Raw genomic sequence first — 19,479 nt, 5'->3', positions numbered from 1 at the left:
AATGTCTTATTGCTCAGCCCTAATAAGTGGCTGCAGAAGGGTTTGAGTGGCATCTAAATGAGCACGACTGGGCTTTCCCAATTGCTCTTAATGAGATGACACAAATATTGATGAGGCCTTGTTGAGCCCCCACCCCTTGCTGAGGCTCTCCCATTGAGTTGATTTCCTGAGGAGCCTCTTTGTGGAGAAGACTACAGACAGCAGTCTGACTGTGCACTACTCTGTGGGTTCACATGGAGGTGGATACGTGGGGATGGTGGTGGCAGCTAACATCTGTGTGTTCTATAAGAGAACAGACCTGAGGAGGATGGAGCCATGGGGTAGTGTGTCCCAGCTTGGGGTAAACAAGAGGATGGTTTGGGATAGTGGCACAGAGAGCTTTTCATAGAATCAATCAGGTTGGAAGAGAGCTCCAAGCTCAGCCAGTCCAACCTAGCACCCAGCCCTGGCCAAGCAACCAGACCATGGCACTAAGTGCCTCAGCCAGGCTTGGCTTCAACACCTCCAGGGATGGCAACTCCACCACCTCCCTGGGCAGCCCATTCCAATGCCAATCACTCTCTCTGCCAACAACTTCCTCCTAATATCATAGAATCAATCAAGTTGGAAGAGACCTCCAAACTCATCCAGTCCAACCTAGTGCCCAGCTCTAGCCAATGAACTAGCCCATGGCACTAAGTGCTTCATCCAGGCTTTGCTTGAATACCTCCAGAGATGGTGACTCCACCACCTTTTGTGGCAAAAGTCTCCCTGAATGGCAAATTTGGAGGTGTTTGAAGAAAAGTCATCATGTGCCTTTGTTCTTTGTGTAGGGCTGATGCAACTGGACCCTCAAAAGCAGCACCAGAGAAAGGGTTGGGGCTCCGGGTACATCTGCAAGCAAAAGCAAGTGGTGGAGGAGGGTTTCTAATCTGTTCAGGGCAGTTTGGTCCCATAAAGTAAGTCTAAAAAGACAGAGATGGAGGCTCTCCATCACCTTGCTGTGGGACAGAGATGCTCCCCAGGTACTGCTGCTCTCCAAAAGCTGACTCATCCCCACTGGGACCAGCTCAGGGATGGAGATGAAGAAGAGCTGAAGATGAGATGGAGAATAGAGAAGGGTGGAGATAGCCATGTCCTGAGACTCCTGCAGTCACTCTAGGTAGAGAGGTGAAATACCCATCCCTTATTTTTATCAGAGGTTCTCCTGGCCTGTTTTGGTCCCTGCTGCCTTCCATCCCTTGATCTAGTTGATTGGACAGGGCTGGGTGCTAGGTTGGACTGGATGAGCTTGGAGGTCTCTTCCAACCTGCTTGATTCTATGATTCTGTGAACACTCTTCCCCAAGCTTGTAGCATTCATGGGGTTGTTGTGACTCAAGTGCAGGACCTGGCACTTGGCCTTATTGAACCTCAGCCCACGGATCCAGCATGTTCAGATCCCTCTGTAGAGCCTCCCTACCCCCCCACCCCACTTGGTGTCATCTGCAAACCTACTGCGGGTGCCCTCCATCCCCTTGTCCAGATCGTAAGAGAATAGCCCTGAATGCCTTCCCCTCCCACGTGTAAATCTGGTGTTCTCTGCCTGGATTCCTGCTCTGGGCGTGAGCCTCCTGCTCGTTGCAAGCAGGTATCCGGGCAGCTCTCAGCATCCTCGGCAGAGGTCCCCACATGTGGTCTGCAGCGAGGCATCTCAGTTAAGGTTTATTGACAGCACAGTATGCAAACAGGTTCTTGTCGTGCCTGGCAAGTCCTTGCCTGCCACCCAGCAAGAACCAACTCTCTGTGATGTTTGCTAGCCACACAAGCCCCAGCTTGGCCATGCCCAGCACCAAGCTTCTTGAAGGGGTGCAGACATAAATTGAGGCTTCATTCTGCTCATCCTCATCCCACCAAGGCAGAGCTCAAAGCCCCCCGTCACTGATGATGGGAGGAAATCAGCAGTGTCATCTGTACCACACTGCTGCCATTTATCAGCCTGAAACTGGGGAACTGGAGGTGATGAGGCCCTTTAAACTGCTGCTTCCCCTTCTTAGAGCACCTCACCAAGGCTGCCCATTACCAGGACACAGCCCTGGCAACCAGCACCTGATTCTTGAAAAGATTTTGGAAAGACACCTCCTGGGCAGCAGTATCTGAGCAGGGGCTGGGAGAGGAGGTGATATTCCAAGGGACTGTTCCTGGTCAAGGGCTGGGAGAGGAGGTGATATTCCAAGGGGCTGTTCCTGGTCAGGGGCTGGGAGAGGAGGTGATAGTCCAAGGGGCTGTTCCTGGTCAGGGGCTGGGAGAGGAGGTGATAGTCCAAGGGGCTGTTCCTGGGCAGGGGCTGGGAGAGGAGGTGATAGTCAAACAGGCTGTTCCTGGTCAGGGCCTGGGAGAGGAGGTGATAGTCCAAGGGGCTGTTCCTGGTCAGGGGCTGGGAGAGGAGGTGATAGTCCAAGGGGCTGTTCCTGGGCAGGGGCTGGGAGAGGAGGTGATAGTCCAAGGGGCTGTTCCTGGTCAGGGGCTGGGAGAGGAGGTGATAGTCCAAGGGGCTGTTCCTGAGCAGGCGCTGGGAGAGGAGGCGATGCTTGGGAGGAGTTTATCCTGGGTGTTGGTAAACAAGCAAGACCTGGGAAAGGAGGTGATGGGGGAGGTTGTTCTTGGACCACCGTACCCAAGCAGTGGCAGGGAGAGGTGATGCTCAAGGGATATGTTTTTCTTGATGGAGAGAACAGCAGCCCTATAAACAACTGGAGTTAATTAGGAGAACAACCAGGCAGCATCCAAAAGTGATCATGGGAGGCAACACACAGGCTATGTCCTAGACCCCTCCAGCTGTGAGATTTCAGGGGGTTCACAAGACCAGGGGAACAACACGACTTCCATGCTCCCAAGTTTTCCAGCTCCTTCGTTCTCCGTGCAGCTTTTGAGTCCTCTCCACGTTTCCCTTGTGCTGGATCCCATCTGCTTTATGTTTCCTTTCTGAAAAGGCTCGTTGCTTTTCGCTGCTAATTGCCTGTCACTACGAATCCTCCTGCTCCGCCTCACCAAGGATGCTCTTTCTCCCTCCCTCCCCAAATGCTTGGTCAGACTGAAGTTTGAAGGAGAAATGCCTAAAAACCTTAAAAAAAAAACCAACACGTTGTATTTTCTGTCCAAATTTTACAGCAAGTGACTTGTCCCCAGATCCCAAACCTGTTCCCTCCCCAGTCCTGCTGATAGGAGTTCAGCTGCCGGTACCCACACAGACCTGGAAAAAGATGGAAACGCCACAAAAATGGGTATTTCTCCTGCTTAGCATGCTGGATTTGGACACCTCGGCTGTCAGTCTTCCCCCCCCCACCCCTCCATTAATTAGCAGGACCATAAACGACGTCACCCCGATGTCATTTGCTGCCTCCTTGCACTTGCCAGCTCAACAGCATCATTGCCGCCGGCTCAAACGAGGAGCTGTGGAGGCAAATCCCTTCGGTCAGGTTAGGGGAGAAAAGGCCAAAAGATGAATACCTGATGGGGGGAGCCTAGGAGGGGGAGAAGAGTAGCCCTGAAAGCTTCTAAAATTACCCTAGGTGAAGGACAAAAGAAGCACAAAGCTGCTTCAGTCTGGCTTGGCTGCTGCTTGGTTTCACCTAAGAGCCGAGGAGTCCATCCTCAGGGACAAACCAAAGTGGTTAAGGAAAGACCTAAGCAATATATATGTAAAATGTGTATTAAAAATGAATTAATCATCATGATAAAAATAGATATTAAAAAATAAATCACTGCCTCTGTCTCCACACCCTTGCCCGGGGGTGTGACAGGGAACCACATTGCCCCAGGCTGCCCGTGGGGTCGGGGCAGCACCTACTCCTCACCAGCCCTATTTTCCCCTAACCCACCCCCAATCCAGGCTGACCTCTTGCTCCTTCCCACCCCCCAGCACTGGGCAGATCCTCTCCACCCACTCCCACGGGGTAGTTTCACCACGTTTGGGCATTTTCATTCATTTCTAGACATTTTTTTTTTCACACCTGCCCAAGCAGGTCTCAGCCGGGGGGAGGGGAGAGGGGGGTGGTAAATGCAACAGTTTAACAGCCGGTGCCAACGCGGGAGGCGTCGTGCTCCGCTCCCAGCCCTTCCAAGGGAGCCGTTACAAGAAAGCACCAGTGCCAGTGGCACATTTTATTGTTCAATTGCTGAGGTGGGGCAAGGGGAGATGCTCAGAGGTGTCCTGATTCCGTGCCGGTGCCAGTGGGGGCGAATAGTACCCCTGCAGGTCACCTAAATGGGGAGGGAAGTGATGTGATGCTGCTTTACAGCAGAAGCCACTGAAGGTCAAGCCTGATGTGGCCTCTCCAAACCAAAGGCAGCATCTATCCCTGATGGCAGAGCAGCCAAATCCAGCTCTCCCCTTCACAGGGTGTTGGCATGTGGCTGCATCTGACTTGCTGAGGATTTCCATCAGCCGTGAAATGTAAAGTTGAAATTTTCTGTTCTGCTCAACCCCCCCCCCCCCCACCTCCCTCCCAACCCCCCCATCAGCTGCTGAGCCCAAAATCAATTATTCCCACCCCCATGCTTGCTGTAGATGCTGTATTGCTGCAGCAGCGCTGGAGCAGGTTGGCAGTGGGGTTGAGGAACTCCCCTTTGCCTCCTCCTGGAGTCTGAGGAGGGCAAAAAGCCCCTCGGGAAGGGCTGTGGGCTGCCCTAGGGGAGTTGGGGTGATTTTGGGGCTCACCCAGCCACAAGTGCCTTCAGGTGCTTGTAAGCCCCCAGATCTGGACGAGGGCACATTGAGGTCACCCAGCAATGGCTTTGCACACACCACATCCCACCCCCACCCCCCAAATATGTCTCCACCCCAACCCCACCATCCCTGGGGTGCTGGGAACCTCATCACCTTTGGATACTTTTAAGGCTGGCAACCTTCACCTCCTTTCGGGGCTGCCCTCCAGATTCTGAGGTGGGGGGGGGAGGTGGAGGAAGGGATGAAGGCTGCAGGAGGTGGGAAGGATGCACATTGGCGGTCCCCAGCTGCTGGCTGGCGCATCCCTCCACCGGCAGCCCCCGGGGGTGGGCTCAGCAACGCTGCACGTGTTCGGGGAGGGAGGTGTGGGGATGCGTGTGTACACCGTCTATATATACCAGCGTGGCACAGGCGCCGGAGGAGTCACAGATCAGAGGAGCCGGCAGCAGACAGCACACCCGCAGGTAGGAAAATCCGCTTGAATTTTCCATCCTAGGGGGGCTTTGGCTGGGTTTGCTTCATCCGAGGATGCTCTGTTTGGCTTTGCTTCACTGAGAGATATTCCCCACTAAGGGTTAAACAAAATATCTTCCCAGAGGGAGAAATCCATCCCTTCTATCTCAAGAGAGGAAAAGTTTCGCCTTCACCATCCAGCCCTAAAAATCAACCGGAGTGGAGCTGGAGGGATGCAACAAGAGTCGGCACGGGCCGCCTGCCCAAAGCCAGGGGGAAGCCTGTGGGGTGACGGTGGATTCCTCTGGGTTAGGTAGGATTTTTCGGGGGTGGGGGGGAGGGGGCAGAGGGGGGAGCCCTGGCACACCATGATTTTCCCCACTCAGGATTTTCTGCCCCTTTTTCTCCTAGCCAGGACTTCACCCAGGTCACAGCGGGATGCTCTAGGAAACGTCCATCCTGCCAAAAAAAAAAAGCCTTTTTTTTTCCCCCCTACCCAAAAACACAAAAAGGAGGAAAATTGGGTGGGATTTTTTTGTTGTTGTTGCTGCTGTTGCTTTGCTTTGATTTTTTTTTTTTTTAATTTTTTTTTTTGCTTAGTCCCTCTCAAAAAGAAAAACCCAGGAATGAATGGCTGAGACATGGGGATGCAGGGATGAATGTTCTTCCCAAGCTTTTTTACCTCTCAACAGCCTTTATCAGTCTCTCAAGCCCACATCTGTGTTTATAGTCTCGCCGCGGCATCTAATTTTGGCCAATTATGGCCAATTACCTGATTGAGGGGGATCGACAAAAGGATGCATTTATTTTTCTGCCGAGCACCAGGCATCTGTAGACAGCCACCTCCCCTCCCAGATCCTTCCAGTTCTCCCTAAAATCGCCCCAAAAGCTGCCAGCACAAAGCTGAGCGGCACCGCCAGGGGTTTGGGGGAGCTGGGAGGTGTTTTAGCTGGTGCCAGTGGGGGACACTGTTGGACAATAATGTGCTTTTTTAGCTCTGATTCCTTCAATTCTGGCTTCCAGGGGGAGGGATCCTGCCCAGTGATATCTTTCTTGCCCTATGGATCAGGCCTTGGCTTTGGGAAGTGGAGAAATTAGCAGAGGAACACTGATTTGGGCTGGTTTTACTCCGGCATAGGAATCGAGATGCTCCTTAATGTCCTTCTCACATGGTGGGATTGATCCTAACCCAAGAAAGGGAAAGCATCGCTGCCTTTAAACCCTTTGAGAAGGTGTTTGGGGAAGAACACTGATCCTGCTGCTGGGATAATCCTTGCTGTTAGTATCTCCTATGGGAAAAGAGGATGGAGCATCCCCCAGGGGGAGGCAGAAGGCATCTCCCCAGCTCTGCCTGTGAGCTCCCAACCTAAATCGCATCAAATCAAGCGAATAAAGCCCATCTCAGCAAGCACCTGCTTCCCTTTCCACCTCTTCTCCTCGGGTTATCCACCTCCTGCATCTTTCCCACTGTCCCCCCCCCCAAATCAACCCCTCTCTTTGGCTGCATCTCCCGTGTCATCCCACATGGAGCAATAAATAAAAGCTTCTTGTCCTGATGAATGCCCAGACCCCACTGTTATCTGCACCACAGCCTGGATTGCTGGAAAAACCTCTTTTTATGCCCAAATATTAATGAGAGTCATTCAACTGGACTGGAGTCCAAAGGATGCACCCTTGGGGCAGCCCATAGCAGCAGGGTGGGTGGGGGTCCCGAAGCTGTTTGGCAGGGTGGAGTGGCCATATCCTGACACTCCCCCTGGGATGGAGAGGCTTCATTTTCAGCGAGGAAGAGGAAGGTTCTTACCCAGGAGCAGCCTCTGTGTCCAAGCAGCTGTGGGGGTGCCTGTGGCACAACAACAGGGCTGTCACATCCTTGGCCAGGGTTAATGGCTATCCCCAAACGTAAGGGCAACAGGACCAGACAGTGCATCCCTTGGGAAATGGAAACAGTGTCCAGGTTCAGGTTGTCCAGGGGAAAAAAAAAGGAGGGGAAATTTAAAAAAAAGAAAAAAAATAGAAAAAAAGGAAAAAAATTTAAAAAAGGAAAAAAAAAGGGGGAAAAAAATTTAAAAAAGGAAAAAAAAAAGGGGAAAAAAAGAAAGGATGAATTGAGGAAAAAAAAAAGGTGGGAAAAAGAGGGAATATGGGGGGCAATGGGGGAAATGGCTTGGAAATGGAGGGAAATGGGTAAGAATGAGAAAAAAATGGGTAAGAATGAGAAAAAAATGGGTAAGAATGAGGGAAAATGGGTAAGAATGAGACAAAAATGGGTAAGAATGAGGGAAAATGGGTAAGAATGAGACAAAAATGGGTAAGAATGAGGGAAAATGGGTAAGAATGAGACAAAAATGGGTAAGAATGGAAAAAAATGGGCAAGAATGAGGAAGAAAATAGGAAAATCAGAAAAAAATGAGGGGAAATAAGGGAAAAGGGAGGGGAAATCCTCCTCTCACATTTTTTTTCCCGTGGATCTGTGGCTGCAAAATTCAGAGAGGGGCTTTGTGTCACCACCGCTCCACAGCCCTGCCATCCCTCCTCCCCTCCCAGCACCCAAAGGTAGAAGCAAGACAAAAATCCACCGCACTTGGTTCTTCCCTTTCCATGGGCTAATTTAATTTGGGGGAGGAGGGGAAGGCACCGATGTGCAAGGAGGGAGTCGTTTCCCCCTTTCCCACCGCTGCCCCGGCCGGTGATGCCGGCTGGGGACCGCATCCCACCCTCCCGATAGCATCTTTCAATTAACCGGGAAGAAAAGCCGAGCCGTAAGCTTGCAGCCTCCTCCGCAGCCAGATGTCACCTGCTTTTCCCAGGACGTTGAACTTGATGTGTCTCGGGGACATAGGGGCAAGGCTGGGGGGCAGGTTGCAGCCCCCTCCCTGGTTCCACCGAGCCCCATTCGGGGGCCGAGCGGGGTTTTTTGTGTGGTGGATGCTTGCCCTCTGCCAGGAGGTTTCTGCCGATCGCCTGCCTCACCGCCGCCAGCCAGTTTTAACGAGGGCCGGCGAAGATTAAGCTTTAATTCCTGCTCCTTATCAGCTTCCCCTCGCACCCTCCAGCAAATGACAAGCAGGAGAGGCGAGGCTCCGTGTCATTGCCCGGCTGGCAGGGACAAAAGCTGACCCTGATGGCAGCTGGGGACTCTGATGAATGCTCTGCCTCTGTTGCAAGGAGCAGGGGCCTCCTCCCAACTTGGTAGAGTGGGAAATAAATGGAGAAGCCCTGTCCAGGTGCTCAGCTGCCCGCAAAAGTGGCCTGAAATGCTACTGGAGCAACACTCAGATTGCAAAGAACTGTCACTGAGGTCTTTCTCACCTCCAAGCATCTCAGTATGTGGGGTTCTGAGTGCTGCTCCACATGGAGAGACCTCGATGCCACCAAGGGTAGCACCAATCTTCATGTCCCCACCCTGCTCCTCTCCTTTTCCACCATCTCATGCCCTCACTGGTTTATAAACCTGGTGCCATGCATCACCAGGATGTGCCCTCAAGGCCCAGAGGGGCGTTGGATTCCCTTTTCTGGTGAGACAAAGGCAAAGGAGGGTGGGGGGTGTGTCAAAAAGACCAATCTTCCTAATTCCAGATGGCCATGGAGAAGCACACAGCCTTGGTCATGGCACACTGGAATGGGCTGCCCGGGGAGGTGGTGGAGTCGCCGTCCCTGGGGCTGTTCAAGGCAGGATTGGACGTGGCACTTGGTGCCATGGTCTAGCCTTGAGCTCTGTGGTAAAGGGTTGGACTTGATGATCTGTGAGGTCTCTTCCAACCCTGATGATACTGTGAGACTGTGATACTTAATCCCTACCTGTCACTGATGTCAGCTGGATGGGACATGGAGGATCCTTGTGAGCTGGGTTTTACTCCATGCTGGGTGTGCTCTGATCCCACATTCCAGCAGCAACGGCTGAACCCTCCCAAGACAGGGACAGGGGTGGCAGCACCCTAAAAAACCCCCAGGAGGGGAAACAGGAGCGGGACATCCTCAGCTGGCTCTGGTGATGCTTGGATAAGGAGCGTCCTGCCGAGGACGTGCTCCCGAGGACTATGAGGATGTTGGATCTCTTGTCCCCGTGGGCTGAGGGAGCAGGGATGGCCAAGGAGTGTCCTGTTTATTGGACAGCTAGGGACGTGCTGCCCTCCCACGTCCACCTGCTAAAATAAGCCCTGGCTGGGACTCATGCCATGAAATAGCCTGGAAAAAAATAAGCCAGGGCACGTCGGATCTGTTTTGGGGATGTGAAGGCAGCCAGGCTCCTTTCCCAAAAGGATAATTTTGGCAGGGAGGCAGGGAAAAGGCGTGTTTGGGGGGAGACGGGGGGCGAGGGAGGCTGGGCTGAGGATGGGCACAGTTGGGTGCAGGTGCGGGGCTCGCTGGTGCCGCTGCCATCCCGGTTTGACGGCTTTTCTCTCCCCCGCGCCGCAGCCGCTGCCGGTGCCGCCATGAGGGCTGTGCTCTGGGACCTGCTTCTGCTCTGCCTCTTTGCCCGGGCACGGGGGGACTGCCGGGGGGACTGTCTGCACTGCGACCGCCACCTCTACCGGGACAGCTTCGATGTCCTCGTAAGTCTTTGCCATATGCGGCACCCCCGGGGGTAGCACCCACGGGTGCTGTGCCAGCCACATCCCTCGCACTAGGTGGGCACCCTCCTTCCTTCGCCAGGGTTGGCATCTGGGGTCTGGGGAGCTTTGGCTGCAGGTTGGTTGCAAACCTCAAGGGGAGGTGCCACCTACCGTCACTGTCCGTCTGCTGGGAGCAGCCCCTAGGGACACCATCAGGCAAGACGGTCCTGGGAGAGGATACAGACCCCAAAGCAGTTGCGAGGGGCTGACGGGGACAAGGCAGCAATGCCCCAAGGAGAATCCCACGACCCCAGGCATCCTCAGCTTTCCTGTATCTATGGCTTGTGGCATCATTGTCCTCCCCTTTGCCAGCCCTGGACCCTCCCAGATCCCCATCCCATCCTCCAGAGAGCCACTAAAATCCCACTCTGAGCCTCATCAGGATGGGGCCAGCTTTGCAGCTGACTGGCAATCCATAGCACCAGGTCTTCATCACTGGGAGGAAACAGCCATTAAATAATGGGTTTGGGTTTTTACCAGCCCTTAATCCTTTCTTTTCCCCTCCACTGAACTGTGGCCATGCCATGGCTGGCAGCATTTCTTTCCCTCCTGTTTCTCCTCTGCTCCCAGTGCATTATCCATTGCCTCCTATTGCCTCCCCTCTGCCCACTCACCTATTTATTAGCAGTGATAAATCATGGAGAGTTGAGACATTCACTCAAAAGGAGCCAAACCTCGGGCTGGGAAATGACCTCCCAAAATCAGAGAGGACCAGAAACTTCCAGGACTCTGTGGAGGTGCTGGAGCCACCCAAGTGGCATCAATTTTTGGGGTGGGATTGCCCTGCTTTGTCCCAGAGTTTTGTGTTTCATTCTGAAGCAGAGACCTCTCCCTCCTGACTTGTCCTGCTTCCAGAGCTGTGTTTTACTTCCATGGCCAGCAAGATGGAGAGGATGGGATGGTTGGTGGCTCATGGGTCCCATACAAGGTTGTATCTTTAAACAAGAGTGGTCTGAAGCAGGAGCAGATGAACCTGGGGGCTTTTGAGGCTCATTTTCAGCTAGAAGAGGCATCATGGTGGGATATAATATAACCTTCCTCCATTTCCAAAGCAATGGCCAAGGAAGTCCCACCAGCAACACAGCTGATTCACCCTGCTTCAGAAGCAGGAATAGGAAATGGCCACACCAACAGCACAGCTGGCAGGACAGGACAGGGACCATCTGATGGATCTGGTCTTCGAGGTGTGAAAGAATCACCTGGTCCTCAGTGTCATCTAGGGATGGTGCAAGATCCCAGTGGCATGGCTAATGCCAAACAAAGATCAGAAGGAGCCTCCCCAGGTAGTTTCAGCGCTGGATGTGGGGGAGCACTGCCTGGTGGTTGCTGGGGACTCCTGAAACACTGCCAGCAGGAGACATGTCCTTGTGAATGAAGACCACAGAAGATGTCTTAGGGCGTTGGGATGTTGATGAAGCTGCCTTGTGGATAGATGGTGGGACCACTGATGGTCTTCAGCCTTATGCCTGGTGTAATTTCTCATGAAGCCTATTAACTGGTGCTCCTCAGAGCTGTTACCTGCATGGGATCAATCACCTTTCATCTCCAACATGGGCCACTGCCAGGACGTGGTCCATCAGAGCTACAGACCCTGCCCAATCCTTGGAGATCCCAGCTCAGTGCAGGATGCCCTCAGTGTCTCCACAGAGACAGTGTCCCAGCCTACGAGCCCCTTGTCACCAGCTCACTTTGGGACAACTGTTTTACTTTTGCCTTTTTATCTGAAGAGCCTGGCTGCCCTCAGGGATGGTAGCAGCCCACTGCTGCAGAGCCATGTGCTTGAGCTGCAGCTCTGTGACACCACACTGGGACCTGAAGAGCCGCTCACCTGGCCAGAGTTAATGAACACATGGTGAAGAGGGTCTTTGCCAGGACTGAGTGCCCACCTGGAACAGTGACATGTGCTGGAGTGCTTCGGTGTGAGGTTTCCCTCCTTGAGAGAGCCTATTGTGAAGATAACACTGGGGTGGAGATGTTCCAAGATGAAGACAACCCTTTCCTCTGGGACCTCCAGCCCTCATTTGTACTGTGTCCAATTCTGGGCTCCTCAATTCAAGAGAGATGTTGAGGTGCTGGAAGGTGTCCAGAGAAGGGCAAGGAAGCTGGTGAGGGGCCTGGAGCACAGCCCTGTGAGGAGAGGCTGAGGGAGCTGGGGGTGTGCAGCCTGGAGAAGAGGAGGCTCAGGGATGACCTCATTGCTGTCTGCAACTGCCTGCAGGGAGGCTGTAGCCAGGTGGGGTTGGGCTCTTCTGCCAGGCAACCAGCAACAGAAGAAGGGGACAGAGTGTGAAGTTGTGGCAGGGCAGGTCTAGGCTGGATGTTGTTAGGAAGTTGTTGTCAGAGAGAGTGATTGGCATTGGAATGGGCTGCCCAGGGAGGTGGTAGAGTCTCTGTGCCTGGAGGTGTTGAAGCCAAGCCTGGCTGGGGCACTTAGTGCCATGGTCTGGTTGATTGTCTAGGGCAGGGTTCTAGGTTGGACTGGCTGAGCTTGGAGGTCTCTTCCAACCTGGTTGATTCTATGATTTCTTTGAGCATTTGTTTAGTTTGGCTCTCCTATGATATTCTCCTGGATGGTTCCCCCGGGGGGCTGGGTTTTGTGTTACCAGTCCACATGGGGTGATCACCCCACAGCAGTGTCTTGTCTGTGTCTTGCCTTGGTGGATGAGGCCTCTTGGAAAGGGATGAGACACAAACATGGTGGGATGCATCCATGGGTGCTGAGTAAGCCCAGCGGTGCCTCTTGATGAGGCAGCTCGTGATGGCCTTTGAAAGGATGTGCTGTTTGGGGTGGGTTCCTAGGGAGCAGGAGGAGGCAGATGTCCCACATATTTGGAGAAGGCATCAAGGAGGATCTGGGAAGCTATGAGCTGGTCAGCCTCACCAAAACTCTTGGGGAAGTGGCGAAGCATATCATCCTCCAGAGCATTTCCAAACACACGAAGGACAAGAAGGTCTCCAGGAGCACCCAGCATGTATTTATGACAGGGAAATCCTGCTTGACCAACCTGTTAGCTTCCTGCAACGACAACCAGCTTGTCTTGACTGTCGTCAGGCTTCAACATAGTCTCCCATGATGTCTTTGTGAACAAGCTGCTGAAGCATGGGGTAGATAAATGGGCAATGAGGTAGCCCAGAACCTGGAAGGACCTTGATGTCTTTGTTCACGACTGGGATGATGTGGCAGAGGCACCCTCAGCAATTAGCAGATGATGTAGAGTTGGGAGCCATGGATGGTAGACCACAGGGTCATGCTGCTGTCCAGAGGAACCTTTCCAGGCTGGAGAAGTGGGCTGGTAGGAAGCTCCTGAAGTTCAGCAAGGTGAAGAGCAAAGTCCTATGTCTGAGGAGGAACAACCCCAAGCACTGAGATGTGCCACGGTCGTACGTCAGGGGTCCCTTCCCACCTCTGCCATCCTGTGCCTTGGTGAATTTTTGGCTTGGGCACAGCTGAAGGAGAATGGGGTGGTGGGATGGGAGCGTGGATGCCCTGGAGAATGTCCAGCACAGAGCAGAGCCTGTCTAGGGAGGGTTGGGGGTGTATACCAAGCAGGTGCCAAGACTCCTCAGCATCTCCACCACCTCTGGAAGCCTAGGGATGCATTTTGGGAGGGGACACCTCATGGAACATGGCTAGACAAGGCCCAATGAGTTGCCAGCACACTTCTATGGGTCTCTTCCAACACGTTGGGTGGGTTGCAAGTTGAGGTGAGGCCCAGCACCTGGCTCCTGCTTGGTGCTCACCAGTGTCCCACAGTCTCGGGGCGACCAAAGCCCATCTGATGCCCACACCCGCGTCTTCCTCACAGATCTGCATCCTGGAATGCGAAGGCGAAGCTGTGCCACGGGCCACCTGGGAGATGTGCGCCGCCGCCGCCGCCCGAGCCGCCCCACGGCCCCGTGACCTCCAGGATGCTGAGGAGCCCTGGCGCGACGCGGTGCCGGTGGTGCCGGCAGCACCGGTGAGCCCGCTGCAGGTAAGCGAGCTGCTGCGGCGCCGGGAAGCCGAAGACGAAGGCATGGAAGTGGCACCCGAGGACATTTCCCGACGGCTCGGCGGTTTCCCGCGGGGGACGCGAGGCGGCTCATGGCCGGTGCCGACAGCCAAAGGGGTGCAGAAGCGATATGGGGGCTTCATCGGGGTCCGCAAGTCGGCGAGGAAGTGGAACAACCAGAAGAGGTTTAGCGAGTTCCTGAAGCAGTACCTGGGCATGTCGCCCCGCTCCAGTGAGTACGACATTGCTGGCGGCATCAGCGAGCACAACGAGATCTAACTGGAGAGCCCCTGCCACCCGGCGAGGTCCGCCATGGCCAAAAAAGTCAACCCTCTACCCCTCCACATGTCCATAAGGGAAAGCTAAAAAGGGGGCCAAAAAATTTGGGGAAATGGCTGGAAAAGGCCCAGTTGGAGACCAGGGGAGGGCATCCCTCAGCATCTGGAGGGTGCTGGGGGAAGGCCCCTGGCTGTCAGCTCACCACCACCACCACCACCACCACCACCCAGGGAGGAGGATGGGCAGAAGGGTTCTGCCCTCGGCACCAAATGGGGCTGAAGGATTGGTTGAGCTCCCTTCAACCCACCTCCTCCAAAAACAAACCCCCAAAAAATCAGGAAGAAGATCAAAATAAGAACAAATTAAAGTAAAAAAAAAAAAAAAAAACAACCCTGGAAAATGGGAATAATTTTTTTACAACTTTGAGAAGTAAAAATGAAAAAAAAAAAGTTGCTTTTTTTTTTTTTTAAAGAAAAGGAATTAAAATAAGTTAAAGCAAAATAATTCCAATAAATTGAAACAAAAATCATCCCAATAAATCAAAGCAAACAAAAATCATCCCAATAAATCAAAGCAAACAAAAATCATCCCAATAAATCAAAGCAAACAAAAATCATCCCAATAAATCAAAGCAAATAAAAGTTATTCCAATAAATCAAATAAAAATCATTTCAATAAATCAAACCAAACAAAAATCATTCCAATAAATCAAAGCAAATAAAAGTTGTTCCAATAAATCAAATAAAAATCATTCCAATAAATGAAATAAAAATCATTCCAATAAAGCAAAGCAAACAAAAATCATTCCAATAAATCAAAGCAAATAAAAGTTGTTCCAATAAATCAAATAAAAATCATTCCAATAAATCAAACCAAACAAAAATCATTCCAATAAATGAAATAAAAATCATTCCAATAAATCAAAGCAAACAAAAATCATCCCAATAAATCAAAGCAAACAAAAATCATCCCAATAAATCAAAGCAAACAAAAATCATCCCAATAAATCAAAGCAAATAAAAGTTATTCCAATAAATCAAATAAAAATCATTTCAATAAATCAAACCAAACAAAAATCATTCCAATAAATCAAAGCAAATAAAAGTTGTTCCAATAAATCAAATAAAAATCATTCCAATAAATGAAATAAAAATCATTCCAATAAAGCAAAGCAAACAAAAATCATTCCAATAAATCAAAGCAAATAAAAGTTGTTCCAATAAATGAAATAAAAATCATTCCACTAAATCAAACCAAACAAAAATCATTCCAATAAATGAAATAAAAATCATTCCACTAAATCAAAGCAAACAAAAATCATCCCAATAAATCAAAGCAAATAAAAGTTATTCCAATAAATGAAATAAAAATGATTCCAATAAATCAAAGCAAATAAAAGTTATTCCAATAAATCAAATAAAAATCATTCCAATAAATCAAACCAAGTAAAAATCATTCCAATAAATCAAAGCAAATAAGTTATTAAAATAAATCAAACAAAAATCATTCCATTAAATCAAAGCAAACAAAAATCATTCCAATAAATCAAAGCAAATAAAAGTTGTTCCAATAAATGAAATAAAAATCATTCCAATAAAGCAAATAAAAGTTATTCCAATAAATGAAATAAAAATCATTCCACTAAATCAAACCAAACAAAAATCATTCCACTAAATCAAACCAAACAAAAATCATTCCACTAAATCAAAGCAAATAAAAATTGTTCCAATAAATGAAACAAAAATCATTCCACTAAATCAAAGCAAATAAAAGTTGTTCCAATAAATCAAATAAAAATCATTCCAATAAATGAAATAAAAATAATTCCAATAAAGGAAATAAAAGCTATTCCAATAAATGAAATAAAAATCATTCCACTAAATCAGAGCAAACAAAAATCATTCCAACAAATCAAAGCAAATAAAAGTTGTTCCAATAAATCAAACAAAATTCATTCCACTAAATCAAAGCAAATAAAAGTCATTCCAACAAATCAAACCAAAGTAATTCCAATGAGTCAAAACAATTCACATCAATATAAAACTTAGTAAGAAAAGTGACTTTAAACAGCAAAAATAACACAAGTAAACCATACTACATAAACAGAAATAAAAATCATTTAGAAAATTAAAACAAAACAATTCCCCAACAGTCAAAGTAATTAATTTTTTAGAATTAAAGAGTTCCAATAAATAATAAAGAATTAAAATGCAGAAAGCTGAAATAAAGCAAAATAATTCAAATAAATCAAAACAATTCAAATCAAAACGACACAAAATGATTCAGCTCAAATCAAAATGAAGTAAAATGATTCAAACTAAATCAAGATAAAATAATTCAACTGAGTCAAAAGGAAGCAAAATGATTCAACTAAAGCAACATGAAGTAAAATATTTCAACCAAATAAAAATTAAGTAAAATATTTCAACCAAATCAAAATAAAATGATTCAACTGAATCAAAATGAAGTAAAATGATTCAACTAAATCAAAATAAAACAATTCAACTAAATTAGAATGAAGTAAAATGATTCAACTAAATAAAATTAAAGCAATTCAACCAAATCTAAATGAAGTAAAACAATTCAGCTGAATAAAAATGAAGTAAAATGATTCAAGTAAATCAAAATGAAGTAAAATAATTTGACTAAATCAAAAGAAAATGATTCAACTAAATCAAAATGAAGTAAAATGATTCAAATAAGTCAAAATGAAGTAAAATGATTCAACTAAATCAAAATGAAGTAAAATTATTCGACTAAGTAAAAATAAAATAATTCAACTGAGTAAAAATGAAGCAAAATAATTCAACTAAATAAAAATAAAACAATTTAAGTGAATCAAAATGAAGCAAAATGATTCAATTAAATCAAAATGAAGCAAAATAATTCAACTAAGTCAAAATAAAACAATTCAACTGAGTCAAAATGAAGAAAAATAATTCAAATAAGTCAAAATAAAACAATTCAACCAAATCAAAATGAAGCAAAATAATTCAACTAAATCAAAATAAAACAATTTAAGTGAATCAAAATGAAGCAAAATAATTCAACTAAATCAAAATAAAACAATTTAAATGAATCAAAGTGAAGCAAAATAATTCAACTAAGTCAAAATAAAACAATTCAACCAAATCAAAATGAAGCAAAATAATTCAACTAAGTCAAAATAAAACAATTCAACCAAATCAAAATGAAGCAAAATAATTCAACTAAATCAAAATAAAACAATTTAAGTGAATCAAAGTGAAGCAAAATAATTCAACTAAGTAAAAATAAAACAACTGAATCAAAATGAAGTTAAATGATTCAACTAAATCAAAATGAAGCAAAATAATTTGACTAAGTCAAAATAAAACAATTCAGCTGAGTCAAAATGAAGCAAAATAATTCAAGTCAAAATAAAACAATTCAACCAAATCAACATGAAGCAAAATAATTCAAGTGAATCAAAATGAAGCAAAATAATTCAACTAAGTCAAAATAAAACAACTGCATCAAAATGAAGTAAAATGATTCCACTGAATCAAAATGAAGTAAAATAATTCAAGTCAAAATAAAACAATTCAACCAAATCAACATGAAGCAAAATAATTCAACTAAATCAAAATGAAGCAAAATAATTCAACTAAATCAAAATGAAGCAAAATAATTCAACTAAATCAAAATGAAGCAAAATAATTCGACTAAGTCAAAATGAAGCAAAATAATTCAACTAAGTCAAAATGAAGCAAAATAATTCAACTAAGTCAAAATAAAACAATTCAACCAAATCAAAATGAAGCAGAATAATTCAACTAAGTCAAAATAAAACAACTGAATCAAAATGAAGTAAAATGATTCAACTAACTCAAAATGAAGTCAAATAGCTCCACCCAATCTGAAATAAAACAATTGCAATAAATTGACAGTGGGTTTAAAAAAAAACAACCAATCTTTTTTGTTTTGCCAAGCTCAAAATGAATCCAAGGGATGCAATTAAACAAAACTTACCCAAATAAATCAAAGCTGAATCTTTTCCTGCCAGAAATGAAACAGTTCCTCCCCAAACACTCCATCTTCACTTCCCCAACTCCAGCAGGTCCCCAGGCACCAGCGTATCCCACCCCCATCATGTCACCGGCTGCACACCAAGGTGCCCACAGCCCCTGGCGCCTTTTACCCTGCAGCTGCCGAAACTACACACCCCTAAAACCTGTCCCCACATCTAAAATTTGGGGAAATTTAATTTTTTTCCCTTTTTTTTTGGGTAGTTTTCTTTCTTCTTTTTTTTTTTCCCTTCTTTTTTTTTTCCCCTTTAATTTTTTTTCTTTTTATTTTATTTTTTTTCTTTCCTTTATTTTTTTTTTTTCCTTTTGGTGTTCCCCGTGTGTCATCTCCCTAAATTCGGGGATGCAGCCCCCTGGACACCCCTCTGCTCCCTCTGCTCTCGGCTCGGCAGCTACTTTTCCCCTTATTTTCTTTTTTAGTATTATTTTTTTCCCCTTCTCCTTTTATTTTTTTTTTATATATTTTTTCCTCCTCCCCCCTCTTCTTTTCTCTATTTTTGTTTTATTTTTTTTACTTTTTTTATAGCGTTCCGGCATCGCATCCCAGCACCTTCCGCCAGGCACAGGCAAAATTAAACCCTGCTCCTGTCCACCCCAGCAGCCTCCATCCTCTCTCTGACGGACCCCAAAGCGCTTCAGACTCGCACGCGTTCAGACATCACTTTGCTCTTCACTCACTAAAGCCAGATTTAAACCGGGACCCGACGAATTTCGGCCGGCGACAGGAGCCAGATGCTGCGGGGATGGGGAGGGAGAGGACCGCGGGGGGCAGCAGGAGGAAATCAAGACAAAACAAAGGGGAGGGGAAAAAAAGGATTTTTGGGGGAAAAAAAAAAAAGAAAGAAAAAAACAAGGAAATTGCCTTTTTTTAACCTTTTTTTCTTTCTTTTTCTTTGTTTTGTTGAATAAATCACCTTGGAACCAGCAGCAAATTAGCCCCTGCCTTCCTGGTGCCTTCCTCGGCAGCACTCGGCGTGCCACGGCCGAGGCTTTTGGCTTCCCGTGAGATTTAAACTCAGCTTTTCCAGTGCGGGATTTAATCCCAGTTTTTCCAGTAGGGGATTTCATCCCAGTTTTTTTTTTCCAGTGGGGGGGATGCCGAGGAGTCAAGTTCCACTGTGGCTCCATCCTCGCATACCCAACCCAGCGGTGGGAACCGGCTCTCACCCCAGCACCCAGAAACCACCTTTAAAATGTGTCTTTCCCCCCCCCATCCCCACCCCCCGTTTTTTCCCCTCCTATTATTTATATTTTTTTTCCTTCTTTTCGTTCTTTGGTTTTTTTTTTTCTGTTTTGAAATCGAAAAAAGCGTTTTTCCTTCTGGAAAGCTCTCGGGGTTGACTTCTTTGCTCAGCAAAACGAACCACGCACCCGTGTTTTTGGTCGCATCCCACCCCCCTCCTCCCT

General features: G+C 47.5%; 1 protein-coding gene across 4 annotated transcripts; it reads left to right on the top strand.

Moving 5' to 3' along the window:
• The first annotated feature begins 5,083 nt into the window (after positions 1-5,083).
• On the top strand, positions 5,084-18,863 carry PNOC (prepronociceptin). 4 transcript variants are annotated; one of them, XM_064146637.1, is made up of 5 exons: positions 5,084-5,150; positions 5,283-5,452; positions 9,559-9,695; positions 13,562-13,979; positions 18,599-18,859. In XM_064146637.1, the coding sequence occupies exons 3-5, from the start codon at positions 9,576-9,578 to the stop codon at positions 18,646-18,648; spliced, it is 588 nt and encodes a 195-aa protein (XP_064002707.1). In that variant the 5' UTR covers positions 5,084-5,150; positions 5,283-5,452; positions 9,559-9,575; the 3' UTR covers positions 18,649-18,859. The 4 variants fall into 4 exon arrangements, with proteins under 4 accessions (XP_064002707.1, XP_064002709.1, XP_064002706.1 ...); XM_064146639.1 differs by lacking the exon at positions 5,283-5,452 and having other exon boundaries at positions 5,099-5,150; positions 13,562-14,052; positions 18,599-18,863; XM_064146636.1 differs by lacking the exon at positions 5,283-5,452 and having other exon boundaries at positions 5,099-5,150; positions 18,599-18,858.
• The last annotated feature ends 616 nt before the right edge of the window (positions 18,864-19,479 follow it).

Source organism: Pogoniulus pusillus, chromosome 7 (assembly GCF_015220805.1).
Source record: "Pogoniulus pusillus isolate bPogPus1 chromosome 7, bPogPus1.pri, whole genome shotgun sequence".
NCBI lineage: Eukaryota > Metazoa > Chordata > Aves > Piciformes > Lybiidae > Pogoniulus > Pogoniulus pusillus.
Note: the sequence above shows the minus strand (reverse complement) of the source record. Positions and strands in the feature narration are given on the sequence as shown.

Excerpts from the sequence above, each read along its gene's own strand:
- PNOC (XM_064146637.1), top strand. The coding sequence starts at position 9,576 with ATGAGGGCTGTGCTCTGGGACCTGCTTCTGCTCTGCCTCTTTGCCCGG. Across the intron at positions 9,696-13,561 it reads GGGACAGCTTCGATGTCCTC|ATCTGCATCCTGGAATGCGA; the intron begins GTAAGTCTTTGC and ends TCTTCCTCACAG. Across the intron at positions 13,980-18,598 it reads GGGCATGTCGCCCCGCTCCA|CGTTCCGGCATCGCATCCCA; the intron begins GTGAGTACGACA and ends CTTTTTTTATAG.